The 16,279-nt window shown below is 40.3% G+C and overlaps 1 protein-coding gene across 13 annotated transcripts in view; it reads right to left on the bottom strand.

Annotated features, from left to right (window-relative positions):
- CC2D2A (coiled-coil and C2 domain containing 2A) overlaps positions 1–16,279 on the bottom strand; it is a 142,128-nt gene that overhangs the window by 39,824 nt on the left and 86,025 nt on the right. For 12 of the 13 annotated variants that reach the window (XM_009447370.5, XM_063808637.1, XM_063808638.1 and 9 more), the window contains 6 exons: positions 10,732–10,888; positions 8,403–8,550; positions 6,498–6,636; positions 4,197–4,400; positions 2,448–2,540; positions 1,066–1,157 (listed from right to left, as the gene is read on the bottom strand). In XM_009447370.5, the coding sequence (XP_009445645.3) occupies positions 1,066–1,157; positions 2,448–2,540; positions 4,197–4,400; positions 6,498–6,636; positions 8,403–8,550; positions 10,732–10,888 (833 nt within the window). The remainder of the gene's footprint in view (positions 1–1,065; positions 1,158–2,447; positions 2,541–4,196; positions 4,401–6,497; positions 6,637–8,402; positions 8,551–10,731; positions 10,889–16,279) is intronic. The other variant, XM_016951370.4, reaches the window with a different exon arrangement.

Genomic DNA, 16,279 nt, shown 5'->3' with positions numbered 1-16,279 from the left:
GGAGCACCATGTCAGCCAGGACCATCAAATACAGAAACATCTTAAAGCCAAGAAGGAACTGAAATTAAAAGAAGAAAGAACATACCCTGAGCCTTCAGAACTTAATGCAGAAAGTAAAGCAGAAAAAAAGGAAGGAAAAGAAAAAAAAAACAATATGAAAAATCATCATCTATTCTAAGTGTAATTTTCATGACTTTGAAAACATTCAATGACTGGACTGTGGGCCTGGAATAGAGAGAGAGGTTTTGCATGGATTTATGTGGGTGTAGCCTCCTTTCTATATGTGGAAAGGGGCTGCTATGGATTGCACATTTTTTTTGTCTCCTTCCCAACTTGATGGTGGAGAGAAAGTACATGCATAGAAAAAACCTTTTTAGGAGACCAAGAGACTTAATCACAGAAAAGGTCATGTGGCCTGCACAAGACCACCAGTACGGGAAATTATCTTTCATCTTTTCTGTATCCACACCCCTAGTTGAAGCCATTTGACAATTATCCAAACTAATGAGTCAATCAAGCAAATACAGTCAATTCCCAATATCTGTGTGAATATCAAATCTTCCCTGCTGTTCTACACTCTCACCAAGCACATGCACCAGCTCTCTGCCCACCAGCTGTGGTGCTGCAACCAGGTTTCCTCATCCACCCCAGAAGCTTGGGGGTGGGGTCTCAGCCACCTCTACTGCCATGCGACAGGAGAGTAAGGGAATGTCTGGCACTGGGAGACTAGGAAAACAGGAGAAGTACTTGCAGGAGGGAAGTGCTGTCAGGTTTAGTTCAACGGGAATGAGAAAATGGCAAAGGCTAATGAAGTTGATTTGGAAGTAGGGGAGGTGAGATGGGCTTTGTTGGAATGCGATGGGAGAGGCCCTAGGAAGACTTGTTCTAGTAGAAATCCCTCAACTAATGTCATCATCAGGTATTAACCAGGTTTAACACATTATTCCTGGCCCAAATGCATACCATACAATGATTTTTAAAAATCTTATATGATACCTTTCATATAATAGAGTACAAATAATAATTTTTATAAGAAGTGATAATAATGGCTTTGATTATTTTTACCTGATATTGGGAACTTCTTCTTCTACTATCATATCAGCAAGAAGAAAATATTGTTTTGCAATTAAGAAACGATTTATCACTGATTCTCTAACCTGGGGAAAGAAATCAGCTTATTTAAAATGTTATTATTTAAACTTCGTAGTTCACTCTCCACACTCTAAGTTTTTACCCTAATGTCATCTCAGTGTCCCCCCAATCCTCCAGCCCAACTGTTACTTTCCTCTGCAATGCTGGTCTCCTCTTGCTGTAAACCCTCTAGCTTTCTGTACTAGACTGTAAGCTCCCTAAAGTCAGGGGTTTTCCTGTTTTGCTTACTGCAATATTGGAGTTCCTGGTAAAGTTCCCGGCATATAAGATGGCAAAATTTGCTGAAATAATGAATTAACCATTACAAAAAATAGGGCCAGTCTCAAAACACACATACTTAAGAACTGATTCTTAAGTTATTCCCTTATCCAGAATGATTCACTTCCTAATTCCAGAGGACCTCTGGCTGGGCGCGGTGGCTCATGCCTGTAATCCCAGCACTTTGAGAGGCCAAGGTGGGTGGATTGCTTGAGCTCAGGAGTTCGAGACTAGCCTGGGGCACGTGGCAAAACCCCATCTCTACAAAAAATATAAAAATTAGCCAGGCATGGTGGTGCGTACCTGTAGTCCTGGCTATTCGAGAGGCTGAGGTGGGAGGATGGCTTGAGCCCGGGAGGTGGAGGTTAGAGTGAACTGAGATCACACTACACTACTGCACTTCAGCCTGGGCGACAAAGCCAACCAGCCCCCTGTCTCAAATATATAAAAATAAATAAATAAATAAATAACCTCTTAAATAAATAAGTCATTTTTAAAAATAATACATGAGCCACAGGGTGGATAACACTGGATGGGGAAAATGCACTGTAGTCACTGTAGCATTTGTGGCAAGTTAAGTTTATTGAAGGAAAGAAGGAAAGAAGGAAACAAAAAAAGAAGGAAAAAGGACAAACGAAAGGATGTTTCAGCTTTAATTTTTAGTTTTCTAGTGCATAAGGGCAGTTAGTATATGGTTTAAAAACTTTTGTTTTTTTCTGATTACAAAGGTAATCATTGTAATGCAATGCAACATTCAAATATTAGAAAAAACATGACTTAGAAATTGAATCCCTTGTAATCATGACCCATTAAAAGGTAACCGCTGATAATAAACCAGAACATAGCCTGGTTGTTTCATATATTTGAAAGGTGATGATAGTTGTCAATCAATTATATATTTGTGTTTATGAGGAAATTTATGCAAGCTAAGTGGCTTGCATAAGCTCACATAGATATTTAAAAGAGTAGAGGACTTTCCACCTTAGGGTGCTGGCTCTTTTCTCCCTATGAAGACAGTTTTATATGATTTTTCTTACCTGCTGGAGGTACTTGGCTACTATGGCCCTATGGGTGTCTATGTGTTCCTTGGTTTCTATTACATTTCTGTCTCGTAACCGTTTCTCATAGTCCTAAAATTAAAAAGAGGCAATGATTTTAAAGCACTCTCTGGTGCTTTTCTTAAGATCAGGGAATTATTTATCACATATGATTTAAGTTATAACTTGTGGTTTTAAATATTTCTTCCACCTTCTTCCTAACTTTTGGTTCAGAATTGGTCTTTGATACAGTAACCAGGATTCTGAGACAGGTGGCTGAAATGCCTTACTAGTAGAAGAGAATTCTGTATAGTAGTTATAAGTTAAAACGTTAAGTCAGGAAGAAATAGAGGCCACAGAGAAGCTCTTCCAAGCAATTTAGCCAAAGCTCCTGCTTAAGTTTTGCCTTTTCTATTTTAAGGAAAGTTTCAGTTAAAACATTACCATAATCATATAACATCTGGCTGTAGCTGAGCCAGGTCATCTGCTTGGAGGAGAGTGATGCATACATCTGGCTTTGTCTGCTCAGGCCTCTCCCCTTTTCTGTCAACAAAATTATGTGTGTGCCCTGGGAACTGCTGTGTTCTCCTCTAATCCCACTCTCTGGTCACAGTTGAATGCCTGGTAGTGGTACCTAACTCAGGCTCGGGGGACACACCTCTGCTGGCTGAAGATACTAGATGTGAACTTGTATGATGTTGGTGACCATGTGGTCAAGTAGAGAAAACCTGTCTGCAAAGGAGGAGCATGATGCCAACACATCAAAGAAGCCGAGAGAGGATGGAGAAGGGTCCTGGCAGCAGGCCAGGCACAGATGCACTCATGCCATTCACACGTTTTTAGATATTTAATGCTATTTTGAGATTTCATCATCCAGTAAACTCCCCTTGGTGCCTAAGGTAGTTCAAAATTGGCTTTTATCTCCTGTGATCAAAGTCCAAACTAATACAGAGAAGAACCAAATAACCAACCATATTCTTCAAGAATAGTTTTGCCATGAAAAATCTTCCTGGTACTAATTCCTGATGGCTCTCCATTTACCTTGTTAAGTATTAATAAAAGTGCATGTGTCTACAGCTCATGAAAAGCAGGGAAAAAGAAAAAAAAGTGCATGCATCTGGTTTGACTGGCCTGCCCCACCTACACAGGCCTGTTACCTGCAGTTCCTCAAAGGCTCCTCCACCCTACACCTGGAGGTGCGATCTGCCCTCCTCTGAGTCTTTGTTCCTCCTGCTGCCCTTGACCAGGATGGATGCCCAGCCCTGTTCCTTTACCTCCTTCCTGCCCCACCCATCCCATGGCTATTCAGATCCTATCCCTCTAGTTTTCCCTGTAGTGCTTTACCAGTGTGCTGAGTACACGACACTTAGTAAATACTGCATTAAAATGGAATTGAATTCCTGACTAAGGCATTCAATAATTAGCCATGTTAATAATTAACTAGCCATATTATTAGCCATATTAACCCCTAAGATATTTTTCAACCCTACAATTATAATTGTATGCAGTTCAGTTGACTCAGAATCCTGGTTACTGATTAGTTTATATATCATTATATTGAGGCAGAGAGATTATTTAAATGGTGAATTCAAGAAAAAGCATGGAAAGGTTATGTATAAAAGTGAAATAAAAGAGAAACCACTATTGCTAGTGACAACATAACAAAAACAAAATACATATACAGTAGTATACCTAACAGCACAGCAGGTACTTTATTATTTTATTAACCCCTCTATGGCAGTTTCTTACCTGGAATACCTTTTCCATAATTTCTCGGTCATAGACTGGAACTTGCTTATAATTTCGGAATTCTGGCACCTCTTGGCTTCTAAGATGAAGAAGCCTAAATCGTTTGGATCTATTTAATTCTTGATCTGAAACAAAGTTAAACTCCTGTTGCAGCTGCTCCAGTCTAAAGAAATCAGGGACATAGGATTCACCACTGGTAGCAACCTATAAAAAACAGAAAATGCAAAACTCCAGATGACAGTCAGATCTCATCCAAAGAAACTTGGCACTGAGTGTCAAGGAATATTTAACAGTTTTAGATTAAAAGACTTGAAAGACAAAATACTTTAAAATATAATAATAATGAGTCACATGCTATTATATTCATTTAGTAGCTATAAACAATACCACAAATCATTTTCCAAACAATAAAAATTATATGTTTCACTTTTGGTGTTCATGCTTCCCTAGTAGTGTTATTACGCAAATATACAGACTGAAAAAGAAGAGATTTGTGCCAGACTACAGTGTATTACGAGGTGCCTACTAGAAATAAGATTACCCATATACATATCGTATATAAAATCGAATATATGACTTTTTAATGTCATGCGCATATGCAGATAAAGGCCTCAGAGGCAGCTGGTCAGCTTTACTTGGCTCCACAGCCATGCTTTCTTGTCCCTGAATAGCACCTCACAGCCTTGGTCACTGAGAAAAGTTAGCCAGAGATGGATCCAGCCCAGCCAACCTCCAAGGCCCCTGTGCATTGTCTCAAGAAGGCCAAGTCCGGCACCTCTGAGAAGCTGAGCAGATGTGGACTGCACCTCACCCAGGTGCTGCCTGCCTCTCTGCTTGGTACTTTGCTGGCTGTAACCTCCTCCTGAGCAGAGGAAAAGCCAGTGCCCCAAGATGTGCTGGGGCCTTGCATGGGAAAGGCAATCCTGGTTCATAGCAAGAGACCAGTCAAGAAGGCAATCCCCGTTTTGTTCTTTGATGGGAAAACATATAGTTAAAAAGAAACTAATGAAAGTGACGTGTCTATTGAAATGTGATTTGAAAACTTTACATGGAATAGACTACATTTTAGGTAATATGACCCAATCTTCCGAATATTTCTATTAGGCACACTAAGGTGTATCATGCTGAAGGAGAGTTTATAAAGATAAAAGTCAGAATAAACCAAGGTTTGTTATGGGACTTGGAAAAACTAGAACCCAAATGAAAATGTTCATGCCGGCTACAATTATCCTATTGATAAACACATACTGATAGCCATGATCATAAGGATGTGTTGCTAGGGCTACCCTCTGGATTACCTACTTGTTTATTATGGCTTTGTGTGAATAATGAAGTTGCCAATAAAACCAATTGTATTCGATACCAAGAAAAATAAACTAATGTTCCAATTTATTTGCAAATTCATTGAAGAAAGAATTTTGAATATTATGGTAGATCTGAGCAATTTATCTGGTAAATACTTAAGTGAAACCTAAATGATAACTAATTAATCAACAACAAGAAAACAAAACAAATTTTCCCTAAAATGCCCCATCAGTGCTTTAAGTTGTGATGAAAAAAGCAAGTGTCCTGAAATCAAATCGACTTATTAGCTGAGTGACCTTAAGCAAATAACGCTGAGTTTTTGAACTCAGCTTCCTCTCTGGAGAAGGGGATATAAAACCTTTAGGAGTTTTACAGAGGTTGGAGGTAGGAGTGACAACAACAACAATATTTACTGCTCACAAATTGTGTGCCCAGATAAAGGGGTTTTGTTTGTTTGTTTGTTTGTTTTTGAGATGGGAGTCTCACTCTATTCAGACTGGAGTGCAGTGGCAAGATCACAGCTCACTGAAGCCTCAACCTTGTGGACTCAATTGATCCTCCCACCTCAGCCTCCTTAGTAGCTGGGACTATAGGCATGCGCCACCGTGCCAAGCACATTTTTACATTTTTTGCAGAGATAGGGTTTCGCCATGTTGCCCAGACTGGTTTCGAACTCTTGGGCTCAAGCGATCCTCCTGCCTTGGCCTCCCAAAGTGCTGGAATTACAGGCATGAGCCACCATGCCCGGCCGAGCTAAGAGTTTATCTGCAGCTGTTCATTTCCTCATGACCCCACTATGACAGCAGCACAGGGCTTAGAAGCAGTGAATACTTGCCTGGGTCCCATAGCCAGGCAAGAAGCACAGCTGGAATTCAAACTTGGCATTCAACCCAGCACCCATGTTCTTAAACAGTATTGCATAGGAGAAGATAGTGTAAAGGAAAATTGTGTAAAAGGCCAAGTCAAGAAATGGCATGTGTGCCTCCTGCTACATACCGAGATAAGCTGCATCAGAGGGGCATTGTTGGGGTCATTTGGGTCGAGCTTGGACTCTGCTGCCCACTTGGCCAATTTTTTCATGTCTGTCAGTCCTGATGTGCCAATAGATGAGATGGCATCTGCTTTCTTCAAAGCACTGAAAAGAACAGTTGATTCCATGAGACTGACTTGACCACAGAACAGTTTGCATCAGGACCTCAAATTCTAGAGACAGCATGACTTGAGGAAGCTATTATCCTCCATGAGAGAAAATGTTATCTTAAGGAAGGATTTTGTCATTTTTCTTTACATGATGATGGCTATTAAACACAAGGACAATAAAGAAACAGGAATGGAAGGACTGCAGATACGACTAATTCCTACAACTCTGTCCAGTGCATAAAAGTGCCCCTCGGTCCCTGGATTCTGGCCAGTGAAGAGGGGCCTCTGTATCTGGTGCTGGAAGCCCACAAAGCCTCACATCCCAGGCCACTGGGGCCCACTATAGCTGAGGACAAACCAAAAGAAAAAGAAACAAAACCAACTCTTTTTTTTGAGACAGTCTTGCTCTGTCGGCCAGGCTAGAGTGCAGTGGTGTGATTTCAGCTCACTGCAACCTCTACTTGCTAGGTTCAAATGATTCTCATGCCTGAGCCACCCAAGTAGCTGGGATTGCAGGCATGCGCCACCATGCCCAGCTAATTTTATTATTTTTTTTAGTAGAGATGGGGTTTTGCCATGTTGGCTAGGCTGGTCTCAAACTCCTGACCTCATGTGATCTGCCTGCCTCGGCCTCCCAAAATAGTGGGATAATGGACGTGAGCCACCGTGCCCAGCCTAAAACCAACTACTAAACAACAAACTTAAGCACCAGCTTTGGACACCTGGAAATCAAAGGAAGCCACAGTAGTCAGCAAGGTTGAGCTGGGGCTTTATTAATAGTCCTGCATATCTTGTTACTCACATTGTGTTTTACCTTCTATTCTGAGGAGTTGAAAGCTTTACTCCCCAGGAGATTTTTCTAGCACTAAATACAAGTGAAATGAATGCAGACTTCTTACATTCAAAGGCATAGTCAGGTCTCCACTGGAAGTGGCTTCTGACTTAGAAAGCAAATAGCAGCATCTCCTTGTGGTTTTTATCACATGGACATGTGTGTTCATTATGGGGACTGAAGGCATCAAGGGAACTAAACGAGCCCAATTCTGTTTTTCCACAAGTTGAACACGACAGCCTGTGACTTGGAAAGTGTCTTCTTCATGATCACAATGAATCCTTTTATTTTAGAGATGAGGCAACTGAGGCTTGGAATGGTGAAATGATTGACTGTAGACACATCTACAGGGAAATGACAGAGAGAGGCTCTGACAGAGGAAGACCCAGGCCACGGGCTACCACAATCTAAGCTTCAGGGACAACCATCAAACACAGGGAGGGGCTGGCCTAGGGTGAGGCCCAGAGTGCCTTTCTTCTGTTCTGAGTAGAGACTCAAGGATATAGCGATCAAGGGAGGAGGCTGGAGAATGGGGACTTTCTTGTAAACAGCAGATCCTACACCAGTCATCATTAGCAACAAACCTTTACTAAGGGCAAAATATATACAACTGTGATGCTGTGCATCTCCCCCATCTGTAAAATAGGGGAGAGAATACCTCCTAGAGTTACTGTGAAGATTAAGTTCTTTTCACTGTATCGAATACCGATAAACACTTAATATTTCTTAGGCTATTAATATTTTAATTTTTTGGACTAGAGGTTATTATAAAACATTTTTTGTTTTTACCTTAAGAATAAAAAACTCTTGAAAATACTGGCACCTGACAATAAAAGGAAAGAATATGATATTGCAAGCTTTCTTTCCCCTTGGGTATCTTTAATGATAACACTGACATTGCTCATCATTTTACTCTTGCCATGTATTACCTCCGAAATCCGATGTTCTGCTGTGACAATGGAGGAATTAAAGGTATCCCATTTTCTCCAATGGCCCATGCCACACTATGAGACACTTTCCCTGAGGTCATCAGAGTCAGCTGGTTACTGCCATCAGCTTCAAATGAGAAGGGCACTCCTGGGGAAACACCAGATTAAACAGGATGCTGTTTAGAAAGAGGGACTGAGCCTAGTCCTGGCAAGAAAGCAGATAGTAGACAAATGGAACTTAGAGTGGGTGGGGGTGATGAAGATGGAGCACATGATTCAAGCCAGTGTCACTGAATTTCTTCAGGTGATGATGCTGACAGCTGCTCAGCTCTGTCTCTGATGGCAGAGAGTAGACATTCTCATGACGCACTCTCGAGTGGGTCCACCTGCTTCACAGCTTTGTGACCTTGGACAAATTAGTTAACTTTCTGAGCCATAGTTTTTAATGTATAAATCAGGGATACCAAATAGCACCTTCTTTGCAGAGTTATTTCAAAAACATTTATTTACTTAGTCATTCAAAGTACTCATTTGAGCTTCTACTTCATGCCAGGCACTATTGCAGGCACTGAAGATAGCGCTAAAGAAGCAAAACTGTTAAGAATCCCTGTTCTAAAAACTGAGAAAGAAAAGAACTTCTGATCTCATGGGGTGTATATTTGAGTCAGGGAGAGAAGCAATACTAAGAGAAATAAGAGGAATACTTAGTATGTTAGAGACTGTATGTAAGTATGTTAGTATACTAAGAGAAATACTTAGTATGTTAGAGACTGTATGTAAGTGCTAAGGAGAAACAAATTAGGGAAGGTATTTAGAAAATTTGTGCTTTGGAGAGTGGAGAGGGGATAAACTTTTAGAAGGGGTGGCCAGGAAAGCCTCAATGAAGGCAACTTTTGAGTAAATGGCTGAAGAAAATGAAGAAGTGGAGGTAGAGGTGTATTGTTTTGGAAAAGAGCATTGCTGGCAGAAGGAACAAGTGCAAGCACCCTAAGACAGATGTGAGGAACAGGAGTTAAATAAGTTAATATTTGCAAAGCATTTACACAATGCCTGGCAAATAGTGATCACACAACACATGTTAATTATTACTAAGCTGTTGTGGCTACAGTAAACTCTCACTGATTTGGCCTCTACCAATGGGAATTTAATGGTAAAAACGCTCTGGGCAGTTATTTAATCAACTAAAGGAGAAGATTTTCAAGCACTAAATGAAGTAACTCTAGATCTTTCCTTCATATTAAACATCCTATCTTGATCTTCAAAATAACCTTATAAGACATTAAAGGAGCTATGAATAGATCCATTTTATAAATGAGGAAAATGATATGCAAAGAGGTTACAAGACTACCAGAGTCTCACAGCTTGCCAATATCAGAGCTGGAACTAAAACCTAAGTCTCTGGACCTGAGGATTGGATTTGGCCTTAAATAAATAATGCAAATAAAGTTCCAGATATAAGTCACAATAAAAAAACAGACACATGAGGAAGCAAGACACCATAAACAAGAGGCAACAGAATCAGACCAATAAGTAGATAGGTATTGGAATGATCAGATACCTAATATTTAAGAATATTTTAAATATATTTAAATAAATGAATGAATGAATGTATAAAAGAAATGATTGAGAGTCTGAGGAAAGGAAAAAAAGCTGTCAGAACTGACCACACTGATTGGGAAAGAACTAAGCATAATTTCTAGAGTTGAAATATACAGTAATTGGAAGGAAAAACAGAAAGGATTAGTTCCAATAATAAGAGACAGCCAAAAAGTGAATTCATGGCTTGGAGGACAAATTTAAAGAAATTATATAGATTGTAGCAGTGAAAGAAAAAGACAGCAAAGGTAATAAAGAAAGGTTAAGAAACATGGAGGAAGGAGTGAGAAGATCCATCATATATCCAATCGGAATTATAGAAGGAGATGAGAGAATATTAATTAAAAATCTCCCTGTTAGAATTATTTCAAACTTTTTGGGCTTATGAACAACACTGTGATGTACATTTTTATGCATACATCTTTGTCCTCCTTTCAAATTATTTTCTTAGGAAAGATTCCTAGAAATAAAAGTAAGGCACCAAAGGTCATTTTCAAGGTTCTTAACTTACACTGCCAAACTACTTCATAGTTGCACAGTTATATGCACTTACATTGTCACCAACAGTATATAAAAAGCAACTTGGCAAAAAGTTGCATAGCATCATTGTTTGAATTTGAATTTTTGATATCAATTTTATAATTCTATGGTTGTCTGGGAAGTGAAATAGATATATACACATTCAAATCTGACAATGAAACAGTGAACCATTGAAGATATTAGCTTTCTATACCACTTCCAACTCCCTCGTGGTCCAGTGTCACATGCTGATTACTGCTAAACTCCACTTCTTCAGTAGGAGCCCTTCCAGTGACAACAGTAGTCTCAGGAATAGGCAGAAACACTTCTGCTAGCAAGGTGGGACTACTGTGTCCAATAGTTTCATAGACCTGAAAACCAGAGAAGAGAAATAGCCAATAAAAACAGCAGTAGTGTGTGCTCACGCTCAGATAATCAGTCCATGTTGTTAGTATTTGTGCTGGTCACTGTTCCAGCCCTAAGGGCTCATCTCAGTGTGGAAAGTTGAGTTGTGTTACTATATGGTTTCCATGGAGATGAGCTTACAACTATTTGTGGTCAAGTTGTTGACACCCAGCTTTCTTGCCTGGACTAATCTTCTGGGTAGGGAGGCTAATCAAAGTAGTAGGCGAGGATAATTGTTTTTATTCCAAACCAATATACGGCTTGCTAGGAGAATGGGCCTCCTCCTTTTCCAGGCTCAGGTGGTATTCAGACAGTAATGCCATCAGGAGGAATGGGTGGGACAGTAAGGACATGCCCCCAGATGGCTTATTATTTGCACCAATCTCCAAGTCAGTCGGAGAAGCTCCATATGCAGAAGCACTCCAGAGTGTTACATTTTTAGTGAATCTATCAAGTTCTTCTCTTTCAGGCCTCATTTTATTTGTTAGCTGCTGAAACTCCAGATTTTTCTCAGATCTTCTCCTAGATGGAGCCAATTAGACCATCAGCAGCTCTGCTACTGATCACTGCAGTGTGTCTCATTATGATGCCATCACCATGAGGTGAAGGGCCCCATTGCAGGGCAACCATTGTTTAAGAATACACAATCCAGCCTCAGTTGGACCCTTGGCTCCATTCGATCCCCTGTATTCTTGGCACACTTCACTTTTGTGGCAATATGACATAATATTCCACAGTTCTCCTGGCTTCTTTCCTGTGTTTTATTCTTTCTCTACATGAGGTCTCTGTGACTGGTTTACATTTTTTGAAAAATGCTGATTTTACTACTTTTATTTCCACTGATTAATCTTTATATTTTTCTTCTTATGTAATAGTCCCCCACTAGTTAATATTTTCCACTTACCACTTGAATGCACAAAGATGACACCATGGATTCTTTCCACCAACCCTCCCTTACAGGGCATATGATCTAAACTTTTCTTTTTTGAGATGGAGTCTCGCTCTGTCACCTAGGCTGGAGTGCAGTGCCGTGATCTTGGCTCACTGCAACCTCTGCCTCCTGGGTTCAAGCGATTCTCCTGCCCCAGCCCCGCAAGTAGCTGGGATTACAGGCGCCCACCACCACGTCTGGCTAATGTTTGTATTTTTAGTAGAGACAGCGTTTCACCATGTTGGCCAGGCTGGTCTCAAACTCCTGACCTCAAGTGATCTGCCCTCCTCGGCTTCCCCATGTGCTGGGATTACAGCCTGATCTGAATTCTTGTCCAGGAGTGAGGACGAAGTGGTGACTACTGTCCTGTCCTTGCCTCCCCAGTATCCATCACTCACCTTTGCAAGATGGCTGGCTGAGCATGGAGGGGCACTGGGTCAAAGACAAAGGCAGAAATTGCACAGGTACTGAATTCAGGACCCCAGACTTAATTTTGCCGTGAGCTATTCTAATAGGCAGGAGTTCAGCAGGAAGCCCGTAAGTGGCACACTTAAAACACACTCTCTAAATTCATCTTTATTAGTTAAAAAGGCAATATTTTGATCTATACTAAAAAGTCTTTTATGGAAAATTTCAAACACATATAATGCAGGAATAATAATATGCCACAGACCTGTCACCCCCAGCTTCAATGATCACTATGTTATGACCATCTTATTTCATCTATACTGTCAACCATTCCCCTCCCCTCCATTATTTTGAATCTAGACATCATTTTATCTGTAAATATTTCAATATGTATCTATAATAGATATTTTTAAAAAGCATAATTACAATACTATTTTTATAATAATTCCTTAATAACCTCAACTATTAGTAAGTTTCAAATTTCCTTGAGAGCCTCAAAAAATTCTATAACATTTTGTTTGAATCAGGATCAAAATGTATTCCATATGTTGTAATTGACTGATATGTTCCTCAAGCCTCTATTAATTTACAAGTGAACCTTCCTCTTTTAAAAAATGTTCTCTATATTTTTATTGGTTCACAACTCTGATGGGACAAGGAGTGCCATTTGTTGCTTGACCCAACACTCTTAAGAGCCTATAATTCTATAATCTACAGCTTAAAGAACATGTAGTAGTTATCATTTATTGCACTGGAGACCTTGGTTTGACCTCTTAAATTACAAACTCATTGGCATGAAGTCTTGTCCCAAGAAAATGATGTGTTTTCTTTCATTTTGTTTGAAATGAAAGAAACCACATTTTTTTTTTTGCCAGAATTAATTGAGACAAAAATTTATTGAGACATCCTTTTGTAGGAAGCACAGGGACTTAAGGGGCTTTTGGAGTGGTACCTTGTTTAATCTTCACCACAATCCTATGAAAGGCTATGAAAGGTGGTTTTTACTCCTCATGGATGTTCCCTGTGCTGGTCACCATGCCTGGTGATGACCAATAAAACATAAGTGATCACATAAAGGGTGTTTCTGAGGACATCAGTGGAAGGCGGCTTATTCCTAGTTTCTGGAGCCACATTCCTAGCTGGTGCCTAGAGAGGAACTGAATGGGGGCTCTTGGTGCCAAGTCTGTAGGCAGAGGCAATCATGGACTCTAGGGAAATGGAGGGTTTGCTAGTTGGTGTTACTGTCTCAGGAGATATTTATCAGATTTTTTTAATGAGAAAAAAATGGATTCTATCTGACAAAGCCAAAAAAAAAAATCCAGAATTTCCTCAATCTTTATTTCCTACTCTCTTAAGATAGCAGAAGTTCTTTTATTTATTTTTATTTTTTATTTTTTTGGATACGGAGTTTCGCTCTTGTTGCCTAGGCTAGAGTGCAATGGAGTGATCTCGGCTCACAGCAACTTCCACCTCCTGAGTTTATGCAATTCTCCTGCCTCAGCCTCCTGAGTAGCTGGGATTACAGGCATGCACCACCACGCCCCGCTGATTTTCTATTTTTAATAGAGACGGGGTTTCTGCATGTTGGCCAGACTGGTCTCGAACTGCCAACCTCAGGTGATCCACCCGCCATGACCTCCCAAAGTGCTGGGATTACAGGGTGAGCCACCGTACCTGGCCCAGAAGTTCTTTTAAATGCTAGGAAGAAATGCTATTTTTAAAAATTAGGAAATGGGTACTTTGGGCTTTAAGTAGGTATTTATAAGTAGATCTCTGTATAATTTAGTTTCATTTTTGTTTTCTCTCAACGGTGCTGAGGGTTCTCAGGCCAAGTAATTCTTTGTTGTGGTGAGTTGTATGTTGCAGGATGCTTAGCAGCACCCCTGGCCTCTCACTCATATGTGGGAGCCTAAAAAGCTGATCTTATGTAGGAAAAGAGTAGAATGGTGGTTATCAAAGGCTGAGAAGGGAGGAGGTAGAGGAGGATGAAGAGAGGTTCGTTAATGGTATAGAAATATAGTTAGAAGGAGTATGTTCTAGTGTTTGATAGCACAGTAGGGTTACTATAGTTAACAATAACTTACTGTATATTTCAAAATAGCTAGAAGAGAAGATTTAAAATGTTTACAACACAAATGATAAATGTTTGAGGTAATAGATATTCTAAATACCCTGATTTGATCATTATACATTCTATTCATGTATCAAAATACCACATGTACCCCATAAACACATACAATTATTATGTATCAATAAAAAAGTTAAAAAAAATCACAGAATATTGTAAAGGAACAAAAGAAAAGTATCACAAGTTTTGTTTTTCCCATCTAAAATGATAGCATGGAACCAGCATGTTTTTTCCCTGCAGACATTTCTATACCTGTCATTTTGTCAGAGAAATAAAGCAATGAAGATTTTTTTTTTAATGGGAATTCTCCCATTATAGTACCCATGGCTTTCTTCAGGATAACACGAGATAACATATATAAATATTGTGTTCCTGCAGTAGACACTTAGTAAACATTTCCTAGAGATTTCCCAGTTTCACAGGCCTTGTCTCATTCAAACCCTCATTGTCTTACCTTTAGATGACCACACCTGTCTTCTTGCCTCATGCAACCCATCTTCCCTGCAGCCGCCACCCGACTTCCTACCAGCCCTCAACCACCTGACCTTTCCAACTGCACACAGCAGGGCTTTCTGGGATCAGCAGTCTGACTTGCTGTCATCCAGTTTAAAGCATGGCAAGTAAGATGTATGTGAAAACATCTGTTTTGGACTTGGGTCCGTAAAGAACCAACAGCAACCACAAAAGTGAGGTAGGCGAAGGTAAACAAGGACACTTCTCCAAACATGACTGTTATTCCCACTCTGATAGAGGAGTTATTCCTCAGATGAGCCAGAGAATTAGGAAAGGCCCTGAGAAGAGAAAGCTGGGCCATCACCAAGTAGGTTAAAAGGAGAATTTCCCTATCTCAATCCACATGCCAGGAATACAAAAGCTTAACAGGATTGACTAATAAGGAAAAATGATAATGTTAAAAAATTTAAAAGGCACCCAGCAATATTATACCACTGTTGTTAGTTGTTTTGGTGTTGAGAAGATGAATGTAGGATAAAGTTACAGATGCAAATGACACAAAAATGAAGGCAAAGCTTTTTAAATTTCTAAGCCAAATTTCATTTTTAAAACCCTACATATTTATTTTGGAAAGGCCTCCAAAGCCAAGATTTTCAAGACCTTTCTGGAAGGACTGTGGCCTGGCTCCAACTCTCCTGTCCCATGAAGTCCAATCTCATCCTTCTCTTGGGGCCAATTTTTTTTTTGAGACAGGGTCTCACCCTGTCTCCCAGGCTGGAGTGCAATGGCGTGATCATGGCTCATTGCAGCCTCAAACTCCCAGGCTTAAGCAATCCTCTTGCCTCAGCCTCCCAAGTAGCTGGGACTAGAGGTATGTACCACCATGCCCAGCTAATTTTTTAAAATTTTTGTAGAGATGGGGTCTCGCTAGGTTGCACAGGGTGGTCTCAAACTTCTGGGCCCAAGCTATCCTTCCGTCTCAGCCTCCCAAAGTGCTGGGATTATAGGTGTGAGCCACTGTGCCTGGCTCAACTCTGATTCTCCCCTTTTTACTTCCTCAAGTTAAACTGTCATCAAGCTCTGTGGATTCCACCAATTCTGGCTCCAATCTTACTTTAATTAATTCCTTCTTCCCATTTCTACTGCCAGGCCCTGAGCCCATCCCCTCACTCCTGGCTTTCTGTGCCAGCCTTTGGACTTACCTTCTGCTCGTAGAACTGCCTTGGCATTCTTATCTCAAGCCTGGCTAGAAGCTCTGAGCCTTATGGTTACAAACATGCAAGAAATCAAACATCACAGTCTACACTGCTCCTTTCAAAGGTCGTTAACATCTATGCATCAGTGAGTATTGATTCTTTGTAGCTCTCCCTTATATCCTAGCTGGACTGAAACTCCTGAGGCAGGGTCCTATGTGCCCCTCTGTATACATGGCTTCCA

The sequence above is a fragment of the Pan troglodytes genome, chromosome 3 (assembly GCF_028858775.2).
Source record: "Pan troglodytes isolate AG18354 chromosome 3, NHGRI_mPanTro3-v2.0_pri, whole genome shotgun sequence".
NCBI classification, from domain to species: domain Eukaryota; kingdom Metazoa; phylum Chordata; class Mammalia; order Primates; family Hominidae; genus Pan; species Pan troglodytes.
The sequence above is the reverse complement of the archived record's forward strand: the minus strand, read 5'-3'. Positions and strand labels throughout refer to the sequence as shown.